The 26,596-nt window shown below is 36.4% G+C and overlaps 1 protein-coding gene across 2 annotated transcripts in view; it reads left to right on the forward strand.

Annotated features, from left to right (window-relative positions):
- The window catches only part of WASHC3 (WASH complex subunit 3), a 51,818-nt gene extending 29,305 nt beyond the window's left edge, over positions 1–22,513 (forward strand). For both annotated transcript variants that reach the window (XM_059402241.1, XM_059402240.1), the window contains exons 6-7: positions 2,911–2,975; positions 22,262–22,513. In XM_059402241.1, coding sequence (XP_059258224.1) covers positions 2,911–2,975; positions 22,262–22,346 — 150 coding nt within the window. In that variant the 3' untranslated portion in view covers positions 22,347–22,513. The remainder of the gene's footprint in view (positions 1–2,910; positions 2,976–22,261) is intronic.
- Positions 22,514–26,596: the final 4,083 nt, after the last annotated feature.

Genomic DNA, 26,596 nt, shown 5'->3' on the forward strand with positions numbered 1-26,596 from the left:
CTTTTTCCCATGTGGGCTCAGGCTCAGCTTATCCCTTCTGCCACATTGGATGAAGAGATATGACAGAGATGGTCCCAACCATGTATATAGACTTTTAAAGTACAGTAATTCCACTTTTGAAAGTGATGTATTGCAGGTTTTCAAATTTAACACATATTAGTGGTTTCCTCATCTTTTGGAATGATATGAAGAGCAGGAATTGGCAGACTTGATTGCATCTTCTTCCCGTAGAGCTTTACAAGTGAGCTTTCAGTAACTGGTTATCATCAAATCAGTCATCTTTTCAAGTAAATATGTATTTATTTCTGACATGTCCTTTTCTTATTGTTTTGATGTTCTTATCCTGAATTTTGAGATTCACATGTTCTCAATGTTTTTGTGACTTGTAAACTACTAGCATTGTCATTACTTAGTGTTTATATTGGGGTAGACAAGATGTATAATACAATCCCAGGAGAATTCTTGAATTTTATTTGACCTTTGTGTCCAAATGGAATTGGACCATTTGTTATGAAAAGAACATTAACATAGCTATGCTTGAAAATGGAAAGCTCTGAAATCTTTATTTGGAGAGACATTTACTCATCTTGTTAAGTATTTATTGTACATCCCAGCCAAGGTTTTAATAGTTTTGAGTTATCAACTTTTTTTTTTTTGGAGGTATAAGAAAAGTGAGAATGTGATATCTGACTTGTTTACAGCAGAATTAGTAATGGATAGGCTCAAATGACTAAATGATTTAATTTGGCCTTGTATGATATTAGATAGCACTGATTCCATTAAGTCAGTTAAAACGTGTACCTTATTAGATTATTTAAGCACTCCATACATACTAATATAAAAGCAAAAGAAGAGCTATTTTTTTTTACTTTTTTTTTAAATTAACATATAATGTATTATTAGCCCCAAGGGTACAGGTCTGTGAATCGCCAGGTTTACCCACATCACAGCGCTCACCATAGCACATACCCTCCCCAATGTCCATAACCCATCCTCCCTCTCCCTATCCCACTCCCTCCAGCAACCCTCAGTTTGTTTTGTGAGATTAAGAGTCTCTTAAGGTTTGTCTCCCTCCTGATCCCATCTTGTTTCATTTATTCTTTTCCTATCCCTGACCCTTCCATGTTGCTTCTCGACTTCCTCATATCAGGGGAATCATATGATAGTTGTCTTTCTCCGATTGACTTATTTCGCTAAGCATAATACCCTCTAGTTCCATCCACATCATCGCAAATGGCAAGATTTCATTTCTTTTGATGGCTGCATAGTATTCCATTGTATATATATATACCACATCAGAAGAGCTATTTTAAATATGAGCCATCTAAAAGGTCTTGTTTTAGCAGGTATGTGGAGAGGCTATTAAGGAGGCTTTTTATTTTAGCTTCTATTCATTTAATTTTTTTGTTTTATTGAGAAATAATTGAAATATATCACTGTATAAGTTTAAGGCATACAGCATGATGATTTGATTTACCTATATCGTAAAATGATTACAATTGGTTTCATTAACATCCATCATCTCATAAAGATATAGTGAGAAGAAAAGAAAAAATTCCCCTTGTGATGAGAATTCTTAGGATCTACTCTCTAAACAAGTTTCCTGTATATCATATAGCAGTGTTAGCTGTAGTCATTATGTTGTACATTACATCCCTATTACTTGTTTATCTTTTAAATGGAAGTTTCTCCTTTTGACCACCTTCTATACAGTTCTCTCTCCTTACCCCCATGCACCCCCATCCCTGCCTCTGTTTACCACAAATCTGGTCTCTTTTTCTATGAGTTTGGTGGTTTTATTTTGTTTTTGGAACCCATGTAGAATGAAATCATAAAGTATTTGTCTTTATGTGTTTAGCATAATGCCGTCAAGGTCTGTCCATGTTGTCATAAATAGTAAGATTGTCTCTTTTTTATGGCTGAATAATATTCCATTGTGTGTATATATACCACAACTTCTTCCTCCATTCATCCATTAATGGACACTTAGGTTGTTTCCGTGTTTTGACTATTACAAACAATGCTGCTACAAAAATGGACCTACAGATATCTTCTTGAGTTAGTATATTCATTTCTTTTGAATATATTAACCAGCACTGGAATTGCTAGATCATATGGTAGTTCTGTTTTAATTTTTTGAGCAATCCTCATACTGTTTTCCATAGTGGCTTTACCAGTTTACAATCCCACCAACAGTGCACAAGGTTCCCTTGCTCACATCCATGCCAGCATCTGTTAGCTCTATCTTTTTAATGATGGCCATTTTAATAGGCATGAGGTGATATCTCATTGTAATTTGCATTTCTCTATTAACTAGGGCTGTTGAGCATCTTTTTATGTAACTACTGGCCATTCATATATCTATAGGTCCTTTGCCCATTTTTAAATTGCATAATTTAAGTTTTTTGCTATCGAGTTGCCTGAGTTTGTCAATATTTTTTCCCATTCCGTATTTGTTTTCACTTTGTCAGTGGTTTCTTTTGCTGAACAGAAGCTTTTTAGTTTGATATAGTCTCACTTGTTTTATATTTTGTTACTTGTGCCTTAGGTGTAATTTTCATAAGATTATTATCAAATCCCATATCAAAGAGCTTTTTTCCTATGTTTTCTTCTAGGAGTTTCATGGTTTCAGGTTTTACATTTATGCCTCTAATCCATTTTGAGTTAATTTTTGTAAGCAGTGTAAGTTAGGGATCAGGTTTCCTCCTTTTACATGTGACTATCCAATTTCCCAGCATCATTAATTGAAGAGACTTTATTTTCTCCATCCTTGCCTCCCTTGTCAAACATTAGTTTGCTATCTGTGTTTGGGGTTATAACTGGGCTCTCAATTCTCCTTCATTGTTCTATTTATCTATTTTTATGAAGAAGGCATTTTTAATAATTGATTATCTTATGTCCTTTGCTTAGGGTGTTCCAGTGATGGCAATAAGAAACAAAATGATATCAGAAGGACTAGACCCAGATCTTCTTGAGTAAGTAATTCTTCTAATATTATGCCAAGATGTTAAATTTATCAGTTATAATAAAAATACTCCAAGCTCTATTTTTTTCTACCATACAGTGTTTTATGGTTGAGGAAAGCACTTTCATAAATATTGTCTCTGCTAATATTACAAAAATGAAAAATCCATCCTATGTTCCTAAAACCAGCCATTGCACATTGTAGAAGCATTTTTAATAGATTGTTGCTGAATCTATACATCTAGAAGACATGGAATTTGATGACAGTTTAGCTGCACACAGTAGTTTCCACAAGAAGTTTTTGTTTTCTTTCATGCCACCTTTTTCTTTTCTTTTTTATTCTATTCTTTTCTGTTCTCTTTCCCTCCCTCCCTTCCTCTTGTTCTTTCTTTTTTTTCTTCATTTCCTTTCTTTCTTTCATTCCTTTTGTTTCATTCTCTTTCTTTCTTTCATTCCTTTTGTTTCATTCTCTTTCTTTCTTTCATTCATTCATTTTTTAAGACCTTAGTGTAATACAGAAACTTATTCTACCATAATCTAAGTTGAACCAGATTGAGAAATAAAAAGGATAAAGCCACTCTAGGTCCACATTAATAATTATTATGAAACTAGATATCTGTTTGTGTGAATTTTATAAAAAATTATTTTTTGAGAAATGCTGACAAATCGTGGCTCAGAAATTTGACAATAATTTATTCCATCTAAGCAAACTTGGATACATAGCTCATTCTGGATAAAATATATCTTAATGGATTATTCAGAGCTAGTCTGTTTTTCAAGTATCTAGATACATGTAAAGAGTCCAGTTTGGGGCTTTAGTTCATCCTGATATATTTAGTTATGTTATCCAGACATTTGTACTATACTAGCAATATACTTTGAAATTTTTCTTGGCTCTCAGCCCTTCAAGAAAATGTGTGCATTTTGGAGGTGAAACACCATAAAATGATCTTTTTCTTATATTTTATCTTTTAAAAACAATATTTAAGAATTTTTTAAAAGTCTGTAAGGACAGATTTCAAACATGTATCTACATTTAGTATATATCCAGGTAGCAAACAGTTTAAGTACAGGGACACATATTGGTAATTTGAACTCAAGCATCTCCAGGATATTTGGCGTTTGTTCTGGAAATTGTTTCTGACACACACACTTTAAAAACAGATGGATCGTGACATATATTTTAATGTGAATTGAACATATGGGTCCAATCCATTTTGGTATTCATTGGAATATATGTCATAAATATATTTAACACTGACCATGACCTCTTTTTTGCTTCTGGAAATACACAGTAGACCTTCTATAATCACAGAGAGCTAAAATGACCTTTAAAATGATGATTTTTCTCTCTAGAGAAAATGTAATGGAAAACTAACAGTCCAGTAAGCATCAGCATATGTTGGATATCCAATCTCTTTACCCCCTACTGGCTTCATTTCATCCTCTGCCTAGACTAAACCTACTTCATAATCTTTTACTTAAGTCAGCTACCCACACCACAAACTTGAAAATCATCCTTGATTGTATCTGCTTCCCTGTCCCTTACTTGTCAGTCACTATGATTTTTTTCATTTTTCATATATGTCACAGCTGACCGCAGGACTCCATGCCCATTGCTATTTAGTTCAAGCCCTCATCATTTCTTACCTAAATTATTATAATAGCTCCTAATTGGTTTCCTTACTCTCTTTCAGTCTGTCTGTCACTAAAGTTTTGGTAGATCTATTCCTACTTCATTCTTGTTTCAGAACTTTCTGTGACTCTCCGTTACTTTGACACATATTCTAACATTTTAGAATTGCATATAGATGTGTCTATCATCAGGATCCAGACTCTTTTTCATTTCTTGCACTCTTCCATACATTACTGTCTCCTGCAGCTGTAGCAGACTACGTCTTTGAATTTTTTTCTCTCCTTGGAACTCCCTTCCCCTGCTCTTATTGGCCTGACTAATTTCATATACATCAAGACTTCATTTAGGTCACCATGGGGGGATGTCCATGGATGACTACCAAGGGGGAGAACCCCCAGTACCCCCAGTACTTCCTCAATATATTTCATTTAACAAGTTTGAGGACCCATCATTGTCTGTAAATGTTAAGAAACATTCAGTTGCAAGGTGGTGCCAAGTTTTGGGGTAGAATTCCAGTAACAGTTAACGTTGTCTTACAGAAAAACTGCTCCTCAACCACAGCCTGGAGCCTGAATTCTGACCTATTACCTCATAAGTACATGCCATCGGTCACAAGGGTTGGAGTGGGGGTGACTCACTATTATCTATCACCACGACTACTAGAAAACCAGTTTCAGCATTTAGCTAGATACGACAAGTGAAATCAGCCGCCTCTTTAAAGAGGAATTGTGGATTTGGGGAATCATGTTTACATAAAACTAAGGAACCTCACTTTGGAAGAAAAGGCTGAGATGATGAAAGAGAAGATGTGCCATCTGAGGGAAGGGTATACTTTTATTTAGAATTTTAGCCAAGAACTTTCAGTAAGCATTGTTTTGTTTTTCCTTTAAAGTATAAAGTACACTCTTATTTTATTAGCCTTAGGCAGTAAGACAGACTTGTACAACTGTTAGCGGAAATAGTCTAGATCTGTCTGCATGGAGCAAAAAGCAAAACTAAAATTAATATAAAAATAAAGACTAGTCACAAATACATTCTTTGATTGACTTGTGTGTTTAAAACCTTGGAAGCTAAGAGACAAAATTTTAAACTAATACAGTTTATACCTGGCTATTTTCCTAGAAAAATGACTATCATTGAATTTTAGAAAGTCTATGAAACTGAAGAAAAGACCTGATAGTTACCAAATAAAATTTGTTACTAAATGATTATTTAATTCTTTTTAAAAGTCCCAAGTTTTTGAAAATAACAGTAGTACTTATATAACCAAGAATTATTCCTGTTTAGCTTGTAAAAATTAGTTTCCAATGCCAATGAAATAAAGACATGTAGAAAGAGTATCTTTGTCATCATCATACTTTAAAGAGTTTAAGGGGAAAAAAAATGGAAATCTTTAAGATTAATCTGTTCTAGTTTTATATCCAGAACTATAGGACAGGTAAATTCTTTTAATCAATGCCTAATTTTTTTAACAGGAAAAAAAGTTTCTCCCTTACCCTGTTTTGTTTTTTTGTTGTTGTATACTTTTATGTCCCAGAACTATAGTTACTATTATTACCTAGTAATTACTACTTTTACTATTCTAGGATATATAGGCTAGTAGATTCTCTTTTATTCATTCTATATTCTAGTCAGCCTGAGCTATTAATTGCTCACCATACTGCTTTAGAATATCTTAGTTTTTTTTTTTTTAATTTAATTTCTTTGTGTGTTCCAAAATTCATTGTTTATGCACCTCACCCAGTGCTCCATGCAGTACATGTCCTCCATCATACCCACCACCAGGCTCAACGAATCCCCCACCCCTTTACCCTCCCAAACCCTCAGTTCGTTTCTCAGAGTCCACAGTCTCTCATAGTTTGTCTCCCCCTCCGATTTCCCCCAACTCACTTCTTCTTCTCTCCCTCTCCCAGTATCCTCTGTGTTATTCCTTATGATCCACAAGTAAGTGAAACCACATTATACTTGACTCTCTCTGCTTGACTTATTTCACTCAGCATAATCTCCTCCAGTTCTATCCATGTTGACACAAAAGTTGGGTATTCATCCTTTCTGATGGAGGCATAATACTCCACTGTATATATGGACCACATCATCTTTATCCATTTGTCTGTTGAAGGGCATCGGCTCTTTCCACAGTTTGGAAAGCAGCAACATTGCTGCTATGAACATTGGGATACAGATGGCCCTTCTTTTCACTACATCTGTATCTTTGGGGTAAATACCCAGTAGTACAATTGCAGGGTGATAGGTTAACTCTATTTTTAAGGAAAACTCTTAAGAAATCTCCATACTGTGTTCCAAATTGGCTGCATCAACTTGCATTCTCCCCAACAGTGTAAGAGGGTTCCCCTTTCTGCACATGTCCTCTCCAACACGTGTTGTTTGCTGTCTTGTTGGTTTTGGACATTCTTACTACTGTAAGGTGGTATCTCAGTGTGGTTTTGATTTGATTCTCCATGATGGCTAATGATGATAAACATTTTTTCTTGTGTCTGTTAGCCATTTGTATGTCTTCTTCTGGAAAAGTGTTCATGTCTTCTGCCCATTTTTTGACGTGATTATCTGTTTTGTGTTCAGTTTAAGGAGTTTTTTATAGATCTTGGATATCAGTCCTTTGTCTTTAGTGTCATTTGCGAATATCTTCTCCCATTCTGTGGGTTACCTCTTTGTTTTGTTGACTGTTTCCTTCGCTGTGCAGAAACTTTTGATCTTGATGAAGTCCTAAAAGTTCATTTTACCTTTTGTTTTCTTTGCCTTTGGGGACATGTCTTGAAAGAAATTGCTGTGGCCAATGTCGAAGAGGTTACTGCCTATGTTCTCCTCTATGATTTTGATAGATTACTGCCTCACGTTGAGGTCTTTTATACATTTCGAGTTTATCTTTGTGTATAGTGTAAGAGAATGATCAAGTTTCATTCTTCTATACATAGCTGTCCAATTTCCCCAGCACCATTTATTAAAGAGACTGTCTTTTTTCCACTGTATATTTTTCCCTGCTTTGTCAAAGATTATTTGACCATAGAGTTGAGGATCCATATCTGGGCTCTCTACTCTGTTCCACTGGTCTATGTGTCTGTTTTTGTGCCAGTATCATGCTGTCTTGGTGATCACAGCTTTGTAGTAAAGCTTGGAATCAGGCAATGTGATGTCCCCAGTTTTGTTTTTCTTTTTCAACATTTCCTTAACAATTTGGGTTCCACACAAATTTTAGGAATGTTTGTTCCAGCTCGTTGAAAAATACTGGTGGAATTTTGATCAGGATGGCATTGAAAGTATAGATTGCTCTAGGCAGTATAGACATTTTAACAATGTTTATCTTTCCAATCCATGAACATGGAATGCTCTTGCATCTTTTATGTCTTCTTCAGTTTCTTTCATGAATGTTCTGTAGTTCCTCAAGTACAGATCCTTTACCTCTTTGGTTAGGTTTATTCCCAGGTATCTTATGGCTCTTAGTGCTATAATAAATGGAATTGATCCTCTAATTTCCCTTTTTGTATTTTCATTGTTAGTGTATAAGAAAACAACTGATTTCTGTACATTGATTTAATATCCTGCCACATTACTGAAGTACTGTATGAGTTTTAGTACTTTGGGGGTGGAGTCTTTTGGGTTTTCCATATAGAGTATCATGTCATCTGCCAAAAGAGAAAGTTTGACTTCTTCATTGCCAATTTGAATACCTTTTATTTCTTTTTGTTGTCTGATTATGTTGCTAGGACTTCTAGAACAACAGTGGTGAGAGTGGACATCCTTGTCGTGTTCCTGATGTCAAAGGGAAGGCTGTCAGCTTTTTCCCATTGAGGATGATAATCGCTGTGGGTTTTTCATGGTAAATTTTATGAAGTTGAGGAATGTTCCCTCTATCCCTATACTTTGAAGCGTTTTAGTCAGGAACGGATGCTGTATCTTGTCAAATGCTTTTTCTGCATCAATTGAGAGGACCATGTGGCTCTTCTCTCTTCTCTTATTGATTTGTTCTATCACACTGATTGATTTGCGAATGTTGAACCACCCTTGCATCCCACGGATGAACCCCACCTGGTCATGGTGGACAATCTTTTTAATGTACTGTTGGATCCTGTTAGCTAGGATCTTGTAGAGAATCTTAACATCCATATTCATCAGGGATATTGATCTGAAGTTCTCCTTTTTGGTGGGGTCTTTGCCTGGTTTGGGAATCTGGATAATGCTGGCTTCATAAAACGAGTCTGGCAGTTTTCCTTCTGTTTCTACTTTTTGAAACAGCTTCAGGATAATAGGTATTATTTCTTCTTTGAATGTTGGGTAAAATTCTCCAGGGAATCTGTCAGGTCGTCAGCTTTTGTTTTTTAAGAGGTTTTGATCATTTCTTCAGTCTCGTTACTAGGTATTGGTCTACTCAGGTTGTCAATTTCTTCCTGATTCAGTTTTGGAAGTTTATAGGAGTACATCCATTTCGTCTAGGTTGCTTACCTTATTGGCATATAACTGTTGGTAATAATTTCTGTTGATTGTTTCTATTTCCTTGGTGTTAGTCATGATTTCTCCCTTTTTATTCATTTTATTAATTTGCGTTCTCTCTTTTCTTTTGGATTAGTTTGGCCAGTGGTTTGTCAATGTTATTGAGTCTTTCAAAAAACTAGCTTCTAGTTTCATTGATGTGTTTTACTCTATCTCTAGTTTCTATTTCATAGATCTCTGCTCTAATATTGATTATTTCCCTTCCTGTTTGTAGGGTTGGCTTAATTTGTTGTTGATTCTCCAGTGTGTAAAGAAACCTGGTGTATTCCGGATTTTTCTATTTTTTTGAGGGAGGCTTGGATGGCTATTTATTTTCCCCTTAGGACCATCTTTGCGTATCCCATAGTTTTGGTACTGATGTGTCTTCACTCTCATTGGTTTCCATGAATTGTTTAAGTTCTTCTTTGATTTCTTGGTGGATCCAAACATTCTTAAGCAGGGTGGTCTTTAGCTTCCAAGTGTTTGAATTCCTTGCATACTTTTTCTTGAGGTTGAGTTCCAGTTTCAAAACATTGTGGTCTTTCAGTCTTCTACATATAGCTGTCCAGTTTTCCCAGCACCATTTATTGAAGAGACTGTCTTTTTTCCACTGTATATTTTTTCCTGTTTTGTCAAAGATTAATTGACCATAGAGTTGAGGATCCATATCTGGGCTCTCTACTCTGTTCCACTGGTCTATGTGTCTGTTTTTATGCCAGTACCATGCTGTCTTGGTGATCACAGCTTTGTAATAAAGCTTGAAATCAGGTAACGTGATGCCCCCAGCTTTATTTTTGTTTTTCAACAATTCCTTAGCGATTCGGGGTCTCTTCTGATTCCATACAAATTTTAGGATTATTTGCTCCAGCTCTTTGAAGAATACCAGTGGAATTTTGATCGGAATGGCATTAAAAGTATAGATTGCTCTAGGCGGTATAGACATTTTAACAATGTTTATTCTTCCGATCCAAGAGCATGGAATGGTCTTCCATCTTTTGGGGGCTTCTTCAATTTCTTTCATGAGTGTTCTGTAGTTCCTCAAGTACAGATCCTTTACCTCTTTGGTTAGGTTTATTCCCAATATCTTATGGTTCTTGGTGCTGTAGTAAATGGAATCTATTCTCTAATTTCCCTTTCTGTATTTTCATAGTTAGTGTATAAGAAAGCCACTGATTTCTACACATTGACTTTGTGTCCTGCCACGTTGCTGAATTGCTGTATGAGTTCTAGTAGTTTGGGGGTGGAGTCTTTTGGGTTTTCCATATAAAGAATCATGTCATCTGTGAAGAGAGAGAGTTTGACTTCTTCATTACCAATTTGGATACCTTTTATTTCACCATTCTCTTACACCGCACACAAAGATAAACTCAAAATGGATAAAAGACCTCAACGTGAGACAGGAATCCTAGAGGAGAACATAGGCAGTAATCTCTTCGATATCAGCCACAGCAACTTCTTTCAAGATATGTCTCCAAGGGGCAAAGGAAACAAAAGCGAAAATAAACTTTTGGAACTTCATCAAGATCAAAAGCTTCTGCACAGCAAAGGAAACAGTCAAAAAACCAAAGAGGCAACCCACGGAATGGGAGAAGATATTTGCAAATGACAGTACAGACAAAAGGTTGATATCCAGGATCTATAATGAACTCCTCAAACTCAACACACGCGAAACAGGCAAACATATCAAAAAATGGGAAGAAGATATGAACAGACACTTCTCCAATCAAGACATACAAATGGCTATCAGACACATGAAAAAATGTTCATCATCATTAGCCCTTAGGGAGATTCAAATTAAAACCACATTGAGATATCACCTTACACCAGTTAGAATGGCCAAAATTAACAAAACAGGAAACAACATGTGTTGGAGAGGATGTGGAGAAAGGGGAACCCTCTTCCACTGTTGGTGGGAATGCAAGTTGGTGCAGCCTCTTTGGAGAACAGTGTGGAGATTCCTCAAGAAATTAAAAATAGAACTTCCCTATGACCCTGCCATTACACTCCTGGGTATTTACCCCAAAGATACAGATGTCGTGAAAAGAAGGGCCCTCTGTACCCCAATGTTTATAGCAGCAATGGCCACAGTCGCCAAACTATGGAAAGAAGCAAGATGCCCTTCAGTGGATGAATAGATAAGGAAGATGTGGTCCATATACACTATGGAGTATTATGCCTCCATCAGAAAGGATGAATACCCAATTTTTGTAGCAACATGGACGGGACTGGAAGAGATTATGCTGAGTGAAATAAAGTCAAGCAGAGAGAGTCAATTATCATATGGTTTCACTTATTTGTGGAGCATAACAAATACCATGGAGGACAAGGGGTGTTAGAGAGAAGGGAGTTGGGGTAAATTGGAAGGGGAGGTGAATCACGAGAGACTATGGACTCTGAAAAACAATCTGAGGGTTTGAAGTGGCGGGGGGTGGGAGGTTGGGGTACCAGGTGGTGGGTATTATAGAGGGCACCGATTGCATGGAGCACTGGGTGTGGTGAAAAAATAATGAATACTGTTTTTCTGAAAATAAATTAATTAATTAAAAAAAAAAAACATTGTGGTCTGAGAATATGCAGGGAATCATCTCAATCTTTCGGTATTGGTTGAGCCCCGATTTGTGACCAAGTGTGTAGTCTATTCTGGAAAAAGTTCCATGTGTGCTCGAGAAGAATGAGTATTCTGTCGTTTTAGGGTGGAATGTTCTGTATGTATATCTATGAGGTCCATCTGGTCCAATGTGTCATTCAGTGCTCTTGCTTCTGATTTTCTGTTTGGGTAATCTAATACTGAGAGTGGCATGTTAAGATCCCCTACTATTAATGTATTCATATCAATATGACTCTTTATCTTGATTAACAGTTGTCTTATGTAGTTAACTGCTCCCGTTTTGGGGGCATAAGTATTTACAGTTGTTAGATCTTCTTGTTGGATAGACCCTTTACGAATGATGTAGTGTCCTTATTTATCTCTAACTACAGTCTTTAGTTTAAAATCTAATTTATCTGATATGAGACTCACTACCCCAGCTTTCTTTTGAGGTCCATTGGCATGAGAGATGCTTCTCATCCTTTCACTTTCAGTCTGGATGTATCTTTAGAGTTCCAAATGGGTCTCTTGTAGATGGCATATGGACGAGTCCTTTCGTTTTATCCATTCTGCAACCCTGTGCCATTTTATGGGAGCATTTAGGCTGTTCACATTAAGAGTAATTATTGAAAGATACGTTTTGACATCATGTTGCCTGTAAAGTACTTGTTTCTATAGATGGGCTCTGTAAATTTCTGTTCTGTGTCACTCTTGGGTTCTTTCTTCTTTAACAGAACCCTCCCTTAATATTTCTTGTAATGCCGGCTTGGTGGTCACATACTCTTTTAAACCTTGCCAGTCTTGGAAGCTCTTTATCTTACCATCCATTTTGAATGTCAGCCTTGCTGGATAAAGTATTCTTGGCTGCATGTTCTTCTCATTTAGTGTCCTGAATATGTCTTGCCAGCCCTTTCTGGCTTGCCAGGTTTCTGTGGACAGGTCTGACATTGTTCTGATAGACCTTCCTCTGTACCTAAGGAATCTCTTCCCCATAGCTGGCCTATGACTTATTTCACTCAGCATAATCTCTTCCAGTCCCGTCCATGTTGCTACAAAAGTTGGGTATTCGTCCTTTCTGATGGAGGCATAGTACTCCATAGTGTATATGGACCACATCTTCCTTATCCATTTGTCTGTTGAAGGACATCTTGGTTCTTTCCACAATTTGGCGACCGTGGCCATTTTTTTAAGGAATCTTCATACTGTTTTCCACAGTGGCTATACCAAGTTGTATTCCCACCAAGAGTATATCAGGGTTACCTTTGCTCCACATCCTAACTAACACTTGTTATTTCTTTTCTTTCAGTAATACTCATTCTATCCAGTGGGAGGTGGTAACTCATTGTGGTTTTGATTTGCATTTCTCTGATAATTAGTGATGTTGAAGATCTTTTCATGTACCTATTGGTCCATGAATAGGGCCAATTGGTGGTATACCAATTGGTATGTCTTTTTTGTGAAACTGTCTATTCAGATCCTTTACCCATTTTTTAATCAGGTTATTTGTTATTTTGCTGTTGGGTTTTATGAATTTTAGGTATTAATCCCTTGTCGGATATATGATTTGCAAAAATCTTCTCCCATTCAGTTGGTTGCCTTTTCATTTTGATGATAATTTCTTTTGCTGTGCAGGAGATTTTTAGTTTGATGTAATCCCATTTATTTATTTTTACTTTTGTTTTCCTTATTTTTGGAGTCAGATCCATAAAAATATCACTAAGACCAATATCAAGTAACTTATTGCATGTTTCCTTCAGAGAATTTTATGGTTTCAGGTTTTACATTCAAGTCTTCAAGCCACTTTGAGTTAATTTTTTGTGGTAAAACCTAGTGGCCTAGTTTCATTCTTTTGCATGTGGTTTTCCAGTTTTTTCATATTTATTGAAGAGACTATCTTTTCTCCTTTGTATAGTCTTCATTCCTCTCTCATAAATTGATTGTCCATATATGTGTGTGGGTTTAGTTCTGGGCTGTCAGTTCTCTCCCTTCAATCTCTGTGATACTGTTTTTATTATTATAGCTTTGTGCTATGGTTTGAAATTGGAGCATGATATCTTTAGTTTTGTTCTTTCTCAAGATTGCTTTAGCTGTTAGGGTTTGGTTCCATACAAATTTTAGAATTATTTTTTCTCAAAGGCCATTGGAATTTTGTTAGGGATTGGATTGAATCTGTAGAATGCTTTGGGTAGTATGGACATTTTAATAATATTAGTTCTTCCAATCCATGAGCATGGGATATCTTTCCATTTATTTGTGTCTTCTTCAATTTTTTTTTATCAGTATCTTACAGTTTTCAGTATACAGGTCTTTCACCTCCTTAAAAGTTTCACTTCTTTAAAGTTATTTCTAGATATTTTATTCTTTTTGATAAAGTTTTGAATAGGATTGTTTTCCTAGTTTCTCTTTCTGATAATTTATTATTAGATTACAGAAACACCACAAATTGCCATATGTTGATTTTGTATCCTACTACTTTACTGAATTCATTTATTAGTTCTAACAGGTTTTTTTGGTGCTATTGTTTGAGTTTTCTATGTATAGTATCATATTATCTGCAAATAGTGACCTTTTTTTTATTACTATGTTCAGGTAGCCACTCTATAGTACATAATTAGTTTTTGATGTAGTGTTCAGTGATTCATTAGTTAAGTATAACTGTCGCTCTCGCCAGCAAGAACGACTCGGAGACTCACGTAGTGGCGAACCTTTTTTATTAATCACTTTTTTCTTCCTTCTCCTCTAACCCCGGGCGCTTGGGTTTTTATGCAGGCAGTGTTAACCAATCAGAATGCAGTGCTCATGCACCTCCCGCTTGAGTGGACCTAAATGAACAGCCAATCATATTGAGTCCCTTACAGCTCTTATAGTAGGCCTCCTGTACTGGCTCCTGACATATAACACCTAGTGCTCATCAGTTTCTTTACAGTTTGATACCTTCTATTTTTTTTTTCTGGCCTAATTGTTGTGGCTAGACTTTCAATACTATGTTGAATAAAAGTGAGGATAGTGGGTATCCTTGTCTTGTTCCTAATTTTAGAGGAAGAGCTTTCAGGTTTTCAGTATTGACTGAAGTTAGCTGTGGATTTGTTATATATCGCCCTTATTATGGTGACATGTGTTCCATCTGTACCTACTTTGTTCATAGTTTTTATCATAAGTGGTTGTTAATTTTTGCCACATGCTTTTTATGCATTTATTGAGATGATTGTATGATTTTTGTCCTTCATTTTGTTAGTGTGGCCTATCACGTTGATTTATTTGTGGATCTTAAACCATTCTTGCATCCCTGGTCATCATGATCCCTGATCATGATCCTTTTGATGTATTATTGAATTCAGTGTATTAATATTTTGTTGACGATCTTTGCATCTGTTTTCATCAGGGCATGTTAGCCTGTAATGTATGTATGTCTGCATGTGTGTGTGGTGTCCTTGTTTGCTTTTGATATTAGGGTAATGCCAGCCTCCTAAAATAAGTTTGGAAGCATTCTTCAGATTTTTTTTTTTAAGAGTTTCTTTCTTTCTTTCTTTCTTTTTTTTTAAAGAGTTTGAGAAGGATAGGTGTTAAATCTTTGGATGTTTGGTAGAAGTAACCATGAGTAAAGCTGTCTAGTCCTGGAATTTGTTGGGAAGTTTTGATTACTGATTCAGTCTTCTTTCTAGTAATTGGTTTATTTAGATTTTCTATTTCTTCAGTCTTGGAAGATTGCATATTTCTGGGAATTTATTCATTTCTTCTAGGTTGTCCAATTTTTTGGTAATTTTTCATAGTAGTGTCTTATGATCCTTTCTATTTTTGTGATGTCAGTTGAAACTTTTCGTCTTCCCTTTCTGATTCTGTTAGAGCCCAGTCTCTTTGGTAGTCTAGCTCAAGTCTTGTAAATTACTTATCTTTTCAGAGAACCAGCTCTTAATTTCATTGATCTTTTCTATTGTCAGTTAGTTCCAGTTTTAGTTCCATTCTGATCTTTAATATTTCCTTCCTTCTACTGACTTTGAGTTTCACTTCTGCTTTTTTTTTTTTAGTTCTTTTAGGTGAGAAGGTAGATGGTTTATTTGAGATTTTTGTTACGTTTTTTTCTTGTGGTAGGCCTGTATTGCTATGATCATCCCTCTTCGAATTGCTTTTGCTACATCCTATAGATTTTGGTGTGTCATATTTCTGTTTTCTTTTGTGTCTGGGTTGTTCAGTAGCATGTTGTTAATCTCTACATTTTTATAGTTTTTCCAGTAATTTTTGTAAGTGATTCTACTTTCATACTATTGTGAGTGGAGATGATGCTTGATAAGATTTCAGTCTTCTTGAATTTATTGAGATTATTTTTATGCCCTGCTATGTGAACTATTCATGTACACTTGAGAAGCATGGATATTCTGCTGCTTTTGGATGGAGTGTTCTTTATATCAATTAAGTCCATCTGGCCTAATGTGTCATTTAAGGCTAATGGTTCCTTATAAATTTTCTGTTTGGATGATGTATCCATTGATTTAAGTGGGTGTAGTATATTGATTTGGCTGATGAAAGCATGTAATTGAGTCAAGCTATTGTGCAGACTTTGAACTGAACCAGCTCAGTTGGCATTTGTTCTGAGGATATTTATTCAAAAGACATTCATACCTTCCTCGCAGACTATGGAATGATCACAGTTATGGTTGCCAGAAATAAAAGTAACCACCTCAGCCTACTTATCATTTTCATAAGATGGGGTTTATTAGTGGTAACCAAAAGGATACTAGAAACCAAGAAAACTTTCTGTTAATTATATTGAAGGGATGTCCCACCCTCTAAAGGAATTCCTTATCTGCCAGTCATCTTTGTCTACCTCCTGCTATTCAACAGCATAATGGATTAAAGTTTGGGCTTTGGCTGGTTGGGGATAAGATAGACTTCAATTTACTAACTGAACGATTCCAAAGATAGTTTTTCTGCTTCCATTTTTAAATTTTTACTGAGGTGGAGTCCCATTGAATGGGACTTGCCACTTCTCAACCACGGGCTGGCAGACTGGCTAAGCACAGGACAGAAAAAATATATATCAAATTATTGGTCCAGAGCTGGAGACTTTGATCACAAGAGAGAGAAATAATAGAAATATTAAAGAGATGGTATTAAAAAGCATTGTGGTCTTCCAATGACTAGTGAGCAAAAGATAAGGGAGCAGCTGGGAAGTAAAGGACCCCAAGATAAATAGCAAAAACCAGTATTTTCTGAGAGATCAATCAATCTTTCTTTCTTTCTTTCTTTCTTTCCTTCTAATATATAGTATTAGGTATGACATTGTTTGCTGTGTAACACAACAAAGGACAGGATATACCTGTGTTGATGGGCATTCAGAAGGGAAAAGACCAAAGTGCGTTAGTTTGAATAAATGTAATGCTGAAATAAGTCTTACTAGTTACTATAGTATCAAAGTCTAAATTGTCATTTTTATAACCACCCCAGAAGTCTTTTTTTTTTATAGTCAGTACAGTCTTGGCTCAGGAATTTAGTGTTTTGCTCTTTCTTGTAAGACCACGTGTTGCCCTTGCTTAGAGCTATGACAGAACAGGATCAGTGTTCTGACAATTGACAACAGGATCGTGTGACATTATAAATTTATGTGCGCTGTAGTCAATATTGAAAAGTGTAACTTTTCAAGTGATGATAACTACTGTACTCTCTCCCCATAATGTACTCAGCAATATTTTTACTAACAATGCTTTTGTCACTTAATGTGCCTTAAATTTAATGTTAAAACCATTAAATTAAAGAAAATGAAAAATACTTTTAAACTACATAAATAAATGTTTTTCCAAAGTATGTTTATATATGTTTTTTATGTCCTTTTCTAAAGTGACTGCGGTTTTAAACACAAATACAAATATCTCTTTAATGAAAACAAACCAATGATATTTGTAGCTTAGGACTCTTTTCATGTTCAGAATCACAGAAACCAACTCAAACTAGCTCAGAAAGGGAAGTTACTGATTCACATAGCTAAGAAGTCTAAGTAGGACAGGATCTAGGAGTTTATTGTCATCTGTGCTTGTTGTCTGGCTGGTTGGTGTTCTCACTTTCCTAGCACCTCATTCCAACTTTACTCCTTGGCATAATAATTCACCTCTCTCCCATGTAATTGATCTTGCTCCTTGAAGCCAAGGAATTAGCACTTATGAAGGCTTTAATATTGTTAGATTTGCTAATTGAATAACATCAAGTGTGGAATATCATAGCTCATTTCTAGGGAATCATTCTGATTAGCCCTGATTGGGTCATGTGCCCTCCCTTGAATCAGTCTCTCTTCCCAGGGGAAGAAATGCTTACTGACTGGCCAATCCCAGATTATGTGACTGAAACAAGGAAGGGTACAGGGAAAGAATGGGGGCAGCAGGAATTGTGGTTGACATCCTTATTTGATTTACATAAATGGGAGAAAGGTGAGTATCAAAAAGAACAAGCACACAGCATCTGTGTAATGATTGGTATATATTTAGTTCTTCCTTCTCCTTTCCTTTCTGAATTTTGGCTCATTTTTTGTTAAAGTCAGCCTTAGTAACTTTAATAAGTGAGTTGAAATACTTATTTTAAAAGATACTTAGACTAAGAAATGAGTTTAAAGTTAAGGTTTTAAAAATTTTGCTTTTATTAAGACTTTTCTATGGAGCACCTGTGTGGCTCATTTGGTTAAGCCGCTGCCTTAGGCTCAGGTCATGATCCCGGGTTCTGGGATCTAGCCTCGCATCAGGCTCCCTGCTCAACAAGACTTTTGTGGATAATCTTGGTGCCACAAATTATATAAGTATGATTATTAAAATGTAGATACCAAAATAGTGGTTTTTATTGTGTAACCACTAAAGATTGAGATTTTTAAAAAATGTACATAATACATTGTGAATGTACTCTGACTTTTTAAATTTATTTTTTAAAGATTTTATTTATTTGACAGAGACACAGCAAGAGAGGGACACAAGCAGGGGGAGAGGGTTGGGGAGAAGTAGGCTTCTTGCTGAGCAGCGAGCCTGATGTGGGGCTTCATCCCAGGACCCTGGGATCATGACCTGAGCTGAAAGCAAACCCTTAATGACTGAGCCACCCAAGCACCTTGTACTCTGACTTTATATGTGTTTCTACATTTTGCTGATTAACTCTTTTTTAGTGATACTCATATATTTAGGACACTGAGAAACTGTTACAAAGTCCTCATATTCACATTTTAATAATGAATCCATTGAATTTTGAGAAACTAAACTTTAGCCCAGGACTTTAAGATAGCAACTTTTTCAGACATATCTTTAAAACTTTTTTGCATGAGGTCATCTGGGTGGCTCAGTTGCTTAAACAACTCTATCTCAGGTCATGATTGCAGGTTCCTGGGATTGAGCCCCATGTTGGGGCTCCCTGATCAACAGGGAGTCTGCTTCTACCTCTCCCTCTGACCCCACCCATTTCTCATGCTCTCTTGCTCGCACTCTCTCTCTCAAATAAATGGAAAAAAAAATCTTTTTAAAAAACTTCTTTGCATGAAAAACAGGTCCATATATACAGGATCAAGCAAGAGCATTCTGATCATAACATAAAAAGCCAAAATTTTGTCCCCCTGTATATGATTATCCAGTCTGGAAATGATGGTATTGTTTTAAGCTTTATTATGAACTTTTCTATAAAGCTTTTTAACTTATAAAATATTTTCATATACATTACCTCTTTGATTCTGATATCTTGAAATTTTTCTCTTTTCTATATCCAAAGAGGACAAGTATGTGCTTTTTCTTTTGTCTTTCTAGCAATTCCAAATCAAAGTAGCCTAAAATTTATTTTTAAATGAATGAAGACAAACAATAACAAGTATTGGCAAAGATACAAAGAAAATGGAGCCCTCGTGCCCTGTTGGTGGGAATGTAAAATAATACAGCTACTATGGAAAACAGTATTGCAGTTCCTCAAGAAATTAAGCATAGAATTATTATATGGTAGAGCAATTCCACTTCTGGGTATATACCCAAAAGAAATGAAAGCAGGGACTCAAGCATGTACTTGTATACCCGGTTCAAGTAGCATTATTCATAGTAGGCCAGAGGTGGAAGCAACCCAAATGCCCACCCAGAGGTGAATGGATAAACAAAATGTAGTATGTGCATACAAAGGAATATTATTCATCCTTAAAAAGGAAGGAAATTCTCATACCTATTGCTCCTGCCAAATGGTCTAATGTCACCGAATTTTAACAAAAAATTACCTTATATTGTGGCTCCCAAATGACTTAAAGTTCCCAAATGCAACATGAATTCTCTTTTTTTTTCTTTATTCAGAACCCTCTCATCCCCACTTATTCCCATCTTTTCTGTTTCTGGGGAACTCCTACTCATATCCTAATACCCTTCACAAATATCTCCACTTCTCTGGAATCTTTTTTGACCAAACCTCATAAAGCGAGTTACTTTTTTCTTTTCACATAAGCATAGTTGCTACATCTGTATTCATGTATATCACACTATATAATAGTAATTTGCTTTTCTGTCTCCCTCTGAAATATCCCCCTAAAATATCAGCTTCTTCAGGGCAGGAAGATTTTTCATTCATTTTTGTATCTCCAGCATGTAACACAGTTCCTGGCAAAATGGTGGGTATGTGATGATGATAATCATGATGGTGATGATGATGATGATACAAGATAGCATTTATTTAATATATTACTATGTGCCAAATATTATTTGATACACTTTATATATAATAATTCACTTTAATCATTATAACAATCCAGTCAATTAGTTGGATCCAGAGTGGTCACCTAGCTTCCCCAAAGCTGCGCAAATATGTAACAAGACTGGGATTGAATCCAAGCAGTCTGACTACAGAATCTGTGTTCTTAACCACTATACTCTTTAGCTGTGATGATCACATGTATTAAAAAATGGCTACACACATAAATTAAGTGTATTATTTCAGCTCCTCCTAGGCTTAAGCTGCTTTTGGCCTTAAGTATCATTTATTTTGGAGACATTATATACATTGTTTTATTTGTTTGAGCTGCCATAGATATAATTTGATGTAGTACTTAAATAGTTACCTCTGGTAATTTTTTTCCTTTTTAGCAAAGTAAACACAGAAATCACCTGTATAGCAAAGAGAAATTTATTTGGAAAATATGTCTGGTATTCATGCCCACTACTCCTAGATTTCTTGTTTCTATGGAAAGCATTGAAGACTGTGGTCTTGTGTTAGTATTTTAGGCAGATGGAATATCAGTCAAAACTTAGACATGCTGTTTCCAGCTTTAAAGTTTACTGTATTGAGTACATGTGACTCCCTCTAAGTCATAATCTCAAATTGTACAGCAAAGCGAATGGGTTTATGTTTGATCCATTGCTGGGAGGAATGCCAGCATTTCTGTTTTGTAGCTTGACAGGTATAATATTAAAAAACATAAGCCAAAAATCAGCCATAATTTTTAATAACTAATATAAATATGGTAGATTGTACATTTTTTATTTTGAGTAATAGTAATTATATTTGTGGCAAAGAAGAGTTTTATTGGTTGGTGTCCTAATTCTTTTTTTTTTTAATTACATTTTTTTAAAAATTTCTTTTCAGCGTAACGGTATTCATTGTTTTTGCACCACACCCAGTGCTCCATGCAGTCCGTGCCCTCTATAATACCCACCACCTGGTTCCCCCAACCTCCCACCCCCCGCCCCTTTAAAACCCTCAGATTGTTTTTCAGAGTCCATAGTCTCTCATGGTTCACCTCCCCTTCCTAATTCTTGAGTAAAAATCAGAGTCTGGTAGTTTTCAGTTATTAAGATAGAACAGCTATATCATTTTTCCTTTCCCTCTTAATTTCCCCAGAAGTATACTTTACTTGCTTAATGATAGTATTACCATATTGATTAGATGATTTACTAACAAACACTATAGAGCCTATCTAGTTGACTATTTTGATAACACCATTAAAATTTCATTTGATTTATTATAATCTATCCCTGCAAAGTTGGAGTTTAATCATTCTCATATCCCCTTGTTGTGCCTAGGGAACCTTTGAGACATTTTTGCCAACTCATACTTTTTATATTCATTCGATGAAGATAAAGTATAAGTGAAAATATTCAACAAACACTAAGAAACTTCTTTTACCAGGCTCTCTTCTACCCTGCAAAATTTCCATATTGTTTGTGTTTCTTAATAGCCATTCTTTTCACTCTCTTCCATTTTTAAATTCCTTTCTGCAGCTTTCCTGGAACATGAAGATTTTCTTTTCTTCCCATTTCTAGCTTTCCTTTGTCTGTACCTCCTGTACTCTTAGAGGCCACAGAGATGTAGCACTGGGCATGCCTGCCTCTCCACATCGCATTTCTATCTGTAATTGGGTCTCCCTGGAAATGAGAAGCAGAAAGTGCTGAAGTAGCATGTTTTGTAAGGACTGGCAAGAGAAAACAGTGCTGGAGAAGCCAAAGAGAAGCATGCTGTGGAGAGCAGGGGACTCTCTCGGTTAAGGACACAGACTTGGCAGATTTATTAGCAGCAATATTCTAGCAGCAATGAACCAAATTTACAGGTAGCAAACTCATTTTTCAACTGGTAAAACCTTCAAAAATTGTTCCCTTCTCTTTCAGAAGGCCAGATGTTCCAGTGCCTGATGGTGAAGGTGAAAAAATTACAGAAGAAAGTTCAGACAGTGAATCTTCTTTTAGTGACTAAGCTTAATTTTGATAACAGTTACATATACATGTGTAGGTATACATTTAAATTCTATAAGAAAGAGAACCTGACCTTGAACTTTTAGTCATAAAAACATCAAATGACCATATATCCACCACCAAACTTCCTCTATGTTTAAATAAATAAAGAAAGAATTTATAACCTGGCATTATGTCTTGTTACCAAAACACAGGGCTGTGACTAAAAAATAGAATAACTTAAATAAAGTCCTATTAGTGCTAGGAATGCTAAGATGGGCTATTTCGGGGATGCGGTGAGCATTGAAAATGAACCCAGTGTGAGTTGCCAATCAAAAATAGATTCGGTGTTGCTGTGAAATGTGTAAACCTGGTGATTCACAGACCTGTACCCCTGGGGATAAAAATATGTGTTTATAAAAAATAAAAAATTTAAAAAAAATGTAGAATAAAAATAAAATAAAATAAAAGTTGCAATTAAAAAAAATAAAATAAAAATAAAATACATTAAAATTTTAAAAATTGACTACAAAAAAGGTGAATTTGACTAAGTTATTCAACTTCTGTGACTGTTTTAACATGAAAAGTATTATGTGCGTTTGTATTGTAAGAATGGCTAAGGAAGTTTTTGACAGAGACTAATACCAGATTTAAATTTTCTGTGACAACTTGAACCTTATATGTCATAGAAAGTATGAATTTGGAATTTATTGGTCATATTTATTAGCATGTAGAGCTTTTCTTCACTTGTCCGTTAGTTCCTATACTATTAAAGTGTCAGATATTCTTAGAATATTATCAGGTAGAAATTGAATTAAAGGTAGTTTCAATGTGTTTCAGAGTGAGTAAGCATCATGTGATCAACTCTTTTATTGCCTAAACAGGAAAAAAAAAATTAAAAATGCTCTCCTCACCTCACCTCTACTACACAGTGCAGAAAATTTCTAAAGTACTTACATGAAAAGATACATATGCATTTGATTAATGGTTTAGCCCACCTGAAAGCAGACCCTAAGAAAGGGCCTTGGGTTTAAGTATGTCATTTGTGAAGTAATTACAGGATGCAGAAGTAAGAGAACAGAAAGAGCAAGAGGAAGAATACCTTTACAAAAGTGTATGATTAAAGTTGCCATTTTGGGCTCTAAGACCTGAGGAGCTTTCAAAATGCCTCCCATAAATGCCCACCTAATATAGATAGGATAATTATTAACCAGTTTCCATCCCCCATTAGTTGAAAGCTGCCTCCAGGAGCATTGACTAACCCCACACTTCAGGGCTGTACTTTTGTGTGGGAAGGTGGGCTTTCCCAACATTAAAAAAAGGACTTGGAGGGGCGCCCGGGTGGCTCAGTTGGTTAAGCGGCTTCCTTCGGCTCGGGTCATGATTCCAGGGTCCTGGGATCGAGCCCCGCATCAGGCTCTCAACAGAGAGCCTGCTTCTCTCTCTCCCCATCTCCCTGTCACTCTGCTTACTTGTGCTCTCTCTCTAGCTGTCAAATAAACAAATAAAATATTTAAAAAAAAAAAAAAAGGACTTGGAACAGAAAAGAGAAAGATGTATGGCTCACACTTGTGGTGGAATTTCACTAGCAAAAAAAGGAACAAGTCTGAGCTCAGAACTGTGAAGTGCAGTTGTGGCTGATAGCAGAAGTGGTAAGAGGATGTGATGTTGGGCCAAAGAGGTGTTGCTCAGTAGTTCTTGCCTGTGCAGAACTGCTTGAGTCCCATGTTAAATCCACTCCATCATCGAGTCTTCAAGGTGGTGCTCAGCCACATTCTATAAAAAGACTACCGAGAAAGATTAGACAAGCTATAGTTCCTGTTATTACTGAACCCAAGGCCAAAATATATTCATTATCTCCCTCCTCCACCCCCCATTTGAGGTTTTCTTTGCTCTCTGCCAGAAATTCAACTGGTATAGTTGGGTTGACTGCTAGAGTGAACCAGATCTTCATCCCTTCAGGGATCTAGGGTCTTGATTACTTTGCCCTTTTTAAGTCTATGATTATCATAGTTGTTTGTTTGCTGTTCTCACCAGCCTTGGAAGCACCAAGACATGCCCCCAGTGAATCACCCGAGTTCCAGCATAGCCTCACTGTTTCATTTTGTAGTCACATTCCTAGCTTTTCTTGTTAACCAACATATTAATTCCCCTTTCTTGCCTGTTGTCCCATAGACATGAGCAGCCCAACAGGACCAGGTGGCAGCTGTAGCTTCAGTTTTGTGGAATCCTTACAGTGCCTCCTGGTGGAAGTGTGCCAGCTGCTTCTCTTTACCCTGTCAGGATACAGGACCTCCAATCCAACAAAGCTTAAGGTAGTAGGAATGGGAAACACATTTTACAAGTAGCTCACTGGGAATGGTGGTAAGAAAAGCCAATCCTATTTCTATCCTCTTGGTTCCTGCACCTTGCCTTTGGGGACATGGCATCATATACTGTTCATTGGTATACTGCATGTATCATGTCCTGGAAAATAGTACCTTAATCCTACAGGATGTTATACCTGAGCTGATGCCTAATCTGGCCATAGTTATCCTAGATTAACTGCTTCTGGATAATACTCTATGTGTAGGTTCATTGATCTAATCGTTCATGTTCATTTGCTATAAAATAGATCCTTGGTCTAATGCAACGTAATGCAGGATACTGTGTTGGTAATAGGCATTCTAGATTCTAAGATTGCTATCTTAGATATGATGGCAGAGGTACTGCTGGAAAGAAGGGCAAGCCTATATTAAGAGTACAAATTGATTACTATGGACTGAATTACTTCCTCCTCTGGGGTGGAAGGAAATTAATGCACACAACTTGTTACCAAGTAGCTAGTTGATTTCAGAAAAGGGATAGTACCAAATGATTGGTCTTTGCTTGTGACAGATCACTTTTCAATAGTAGTAGTAACTAGATCATCCTAAATGAGAAAAAACCCGAGCTGTTGGGCCCATCCCATGCCTAGCCTCCAATTCTGTCACCATGAATACTCTATTCATAGGTTTGTTGTGCAAGCCTGGAGTGGTTACGGAAAAGATGGACTGAAATCTATTGGAATCATCCTGTGTGCCTGATCTCTACTTTCTCATGTGAAAGTTCTCTTACTGACATTCCATGATGCAAAAATCTGCACATTTTTCCATAATCAAAAACAGTTTTTTATTCTTAACTGAAGCCACGTCTTTGTCAGCACAGATGACCAAGTGTACTGTTTGAAGCTCTGTCCGTCAGGAAGATTTTTCCCTCACTACTGATCTCTATCACTTCCTCTGAGAGAGACAATAGTGTAGAAGCCAGCCATTGTTGGCTCACACCCACAGAGCAAGCTGGTCCCTCCATGAACAAGGCCTACTTTTTCCTTCTCTGTCACCTGGCATGTTAATATTTTTTAAAAGTGCTTCAGTTCCTCACCTCTCCCTCTCTCCATGCCTTTTCCCATATAATTTTTTATTGCCTTCCTACTCTGGGTGGAGCATTCTGCCTCACCTTTTGACTCTGAACTTAGCCATGTGGTTTTGCTTTGGACCAATAGAATGTCCGCAAATATGATCCAAGCAGAGGCTTGAAAAATACTTGGATGCTTGGTCTTGCTTTCTCTTGTACCTCTGCCACTGACATAAGAATATGACTGGGATAGTCTGATGAAAAGTGAAAGATATGTGGAGCAGAGCTAAGTTGTTCCAGTCACCCTGCAGCCAAGCTTAAAATGTGAGCAATCCCAGCCAAGACTAGAGCATATGTCTAGCCTATTCCCAGCTGCCCTTAGATGTATGAATGATAAATGTTAATTGTTGATTCTCATAAAGATTTTTTTATTATTTTATGGCATTACTCTAGCAATAAATAACTGATACATCTGATCATAGGGAATTTCCCATGAGATCTTAGCAATAGGTTAAAGGAGATGCATTTGTGCAAGAGAGGTAAATGGTAGGGGGACTCTAGGCTACCTGTCCATGCAATTTACACATGCCCTCTGGACTAACTCAGGCTTGGTTCCAAATGCATCATTTCCATCGAACAATAGATTACTACTGTGACTATCTACTATCTGACCTTACGATTTGGTGAATCTGATAGTACTGATTGCATGATTGGCAGCTCCAGTTAATCACTTGACATCAGATTTTTAATTTCTGATGAATACCACAGGCATGCCAGGAGTTGCTTTTCAAATAATGAGAAGGCATGACTTTGCTCTGAACTTAAGATCTGTGCTATTAAAACTTGCCAGAGGTGCTACACAGTGTCCTACCTCAGGTATCTGTAGTATCAATGGAT

This window comes from Mustela nigripes, chromosome 6 (assembly GCF_022355385.1).
Source record: "Mustela nigripes isolate SB6536 chromosome 6, MUSNIG.SB6536, whole genome shotgun sequence".
NCBI classification, from domain to species: domain Eukaryota; kingdom Metazoa; phylum Chordata; class Mammalia; order Carnivora; family Mustelidae; genus Mustela; species Mustela nigripes.